This window comes from Chrysochloris asiatica, unplaced genomic scaffold (assembly GCF_000296735.1).
Source record: "Chrysochloris asiatica unplaced genomic scaffold, ChrAsi1.0 scaffold00001, whole genome shotgun sequence".
NCBI lineage: Eukaryota > Metazoa > Chordata > Mammalia > Afrosoricida > Chrysochloridae > Chrysochloris > Chrysochloris asiatica.
Genome location: NW_006408519.1, coordinates 50,103,482 through 50,106,481, shown reverse-complemented (window position 1 = coordinate 50,106,481; position 3,000 = coordinate 50,103,482). Strand labels below are relative to the sequence as shown.

Below are 3,000 nucleotides of genomic sequence, written 5' to 3'. Positions count from 1 at the left end.
CCACCAGCCACTCCTCAGGAACCCTACATAGGGTCACTATGAGTTGAACTGACTCGACTGCACTTAACAACAACAACATATATTCTCACAATAAAGCAAGCCAGAGAAAATATTAAGAAAATAAAAGAGAAAATACATTTCCCGTACTGTACTATATCTATACTATAAGATTAACACTGTATTTATGGGGGGAAAAAAATCTATGTACAAGTGGACTCAAGCAGTTCAAATCCATGTTGTTCAAGGGTCAAGTGTGTATGAGAGGGCTTCAAAGAGTTTATGAAGCTTAGTTTCACCCAATAATAGTCTTCTTCTTTTCCAGATGGATCTGGTGGTGGGTCATGCTGATAAGATTTTATGATTCAATTGTAAGTAATTGTTAACAGGATTAATTGTGATTGTCAAAACTGAAATTGTAGAAGATGTGTAACTAAAATGGGGAAGTAGTTAACCTTTCATTTCAGGAGCAGATGATCCCAGAACCATCAAGAAGGAAGAGCATGAGTGGAGAGTGGGATCCTACCTAGAAAAGCAGCGATAGCGCAGAGACGGTGACAGAGACGATGGTGTGGAGAGACAGAGCAGCTGTGGGCTCTAGGCCCCTGGACTGAGAAAGACTGTGTGTCTGCAGGCCAGAGGCTGGCCTAAGAATGTACTCTTTGGACATTTAAATGAATATATGTTTTTTTGTTCTGTAGGTGTGAATCAAATGAAAAAAAAAGAAAAGGAGTCACAGAAAAAGTCCATTATCTTTTCACTCCACTTTCTCTTTGTGAAGCCTCTTGTATCTCTGCACTTATTCAGTTAATAACAAACAATATTTGGGGATTCTTTGTCAACAAAACAAACACTACCCCTAGCCAAGAAACAAAACATAAAGTTAGGACACTGTATCATCTTAATTTTAAGTTGAATATTTATTTCTTTGGGCTTCTGTTTCCATGTTACCAAAAGCTTTAGCCACGGAACATGAGTGGTTTGTTTTTGCTGTTGTTGTGTTTAAGTAAAATTAAAAATAAATTATAAAGCCTTGGAAATCCAGTTAGGATTGCTATAAAAAATAAAGCTAGCTACACAAACCCTACGGTTACTTATGCTATTGATGTTGGCCTTAAAAGTAGGACCCCGTCCTGGAAATCAAAATTCATCTTGGAACACTTGTTTCCTACTCCTTTTCCGCTCCTTTCCCTTTGCACTGGTGTAAAGAATTAAGAAGATGAAAGCTAATCTGCAGCTGTGCAAACTGTCCCCACTCTGACTGTCCCCAAGGAAATGTCTCGGCCTGTTTCAGTGAGTAAAGAACCACTGTTAATACTCCAGGTGATTCATGCTGTTCTCCAACACATGATTCAGATCGAGACAACGAACCCACATACTGTAATTATCCTAGAAGTCCAGAAACTGAAACCAAGTCATTTCCTATTCTAAGAAGGTCTTCTGGCCATGGGAAGTATGGAGAAGATTGAGGTAAATTCCACAGAGGTACTGACCTTGTCGGGGAGCAGAAAACACATTCCTCTATATGCAGCAACAAAACAACCCATCCAGTGGGTTCTCACAGCAACGCTGCAGGGCAGAGGAGAGCTGCCCCATAGGACATCTGAGGCTCTAAACCTTCTCAGAAGGAGCTCTGGTAGCATAGTGGTTACAAATCGGGCTGCTAACCTCAAGGTCAGCAGTTCGAAACTACCAGCTGCTCTGCAGGAGAAAGATGAGGCTTTCTGCTCCGGTAAAGATTTACAGCCTTGGAAACCCTATACAGGGTCACTATGGATTGGAACTGACTCGACAGCACTTAACAACAACAACAACAAACCTTCTCAGAAGTAGACCACCTGGTAGGTTCAAACTATCAACCTATGGGCTAGCAGCCCAATGCTTAACCCTCCCATCACCAGGGCCCCTAATGTCCTTACAGATGGTGGTCTTCATTGAACAACAAATGGACAGTTCTAGACGCAAGCTGCAGCAAGGCCTGGGGCTGAGACTGTAAGAAAAGCGTGTTCTGCTCCTTTTAGCCGTGTTTCCCTGGTCACCAAGCCCTGCAGACTCTTCCGTGGGCAGCCTGGAGGCCGCATCCCAGTTCTTAACTGCCTGCTGGGCTCTTCAGTGCTACCATCTAGACACACAAGCACACTCAACAACTGCAAAAGTCAGAGACCACGAGGGCCCCCACTCCTGAAGTCAGCAAAGAGACCAGGAGAGCAGCGTGTGGGGCGACAGGGCGCAGAGATGAAGAAAAGTGAGGGACCAGCGAAATGCAGGCTGAAGGCTGGCCCTTAAACTAACCCTAATCTCATTTCTTCCTGAGTCATTCCTCCTTTTTTAGGGTGAATGAAATGATTTCATGGGCTAATCTCCCGGACCCTAATCCAGCTTGTCCCTCCTGGCCTAAATTGGGGGCAGGACGCAGAACAAGGAAGCAAATGAGGCTAAAAGGTTAGAAGACGCAGCAGGTGAGTTTTCTATCACCTGGTGCCAACGGGTTCCGCTGTAAGGGCAGGGTGCCCCCAACTCGCACTTCCCCGCAGCCCTCGATTCTCGGTACCGTGTTCGGCACCGGCAGACATGGGGTGACTGGGCCGCCCTGCCCCACGCACGGTCACCAGCCAGCGCCCGACTGCAGCCCGGGGGAGCGGACACCCGGCACCGGAGAGGCGGGGACACCACTGTCGGGAAGTTCTCGGCCCCGCCCGCCAGTGCCCGGCTCCCGGAACAGAGAGGAACTGGGTCCTGAGAAACGCAGCGCCTGGACGCCGACCCGGCAGACAAGCCTGCCTCAGTTTCCCCAGCCCCGGGCCTCCCCCCCGCGGCGGCCCTACCTGTCCGGCGCCGCGGAGACTGTCCCGGGAGGCCCCGAGCAGCGCACACAACTCCAGCAGCCCCGAGGGCAGCGACAGGTGCCCCGGCGCGGGCTCCGCCATCCTGCCAGGCGACCCCGCTCCGAACCCGCGGGAACCCAGCCCGCCGGGTCCGCCGAAGCCAACGCGGGGCGGGGCC

At 49.0% G+C, this 3,000-nt stretch overlaps 1 protein-coding gene across 1 annotated transcript in view; it reads right to left on the bottom strand.

Annotated features, from left to right (window-relative positions):
- DENND3 (DENN/MADD domain containing 3) overlaps positions 1-2,924 on the bottom strand; it is an 86,244-nt gene extending 83,320 nt beyond the window's left edge. The window contains exon 1 of the mRNA XM_006830727.1: positions 2,823-2,924. Within this exon, the coding sequence (XP_006830790.1) occupies positions 2,823-2,924 (102 nt within the window). The remainder of the gene's footprint in view (positions 1-2,822) is intronic.
- Positions 2,925-3,000: the final 76 nt, after the last annotated feature.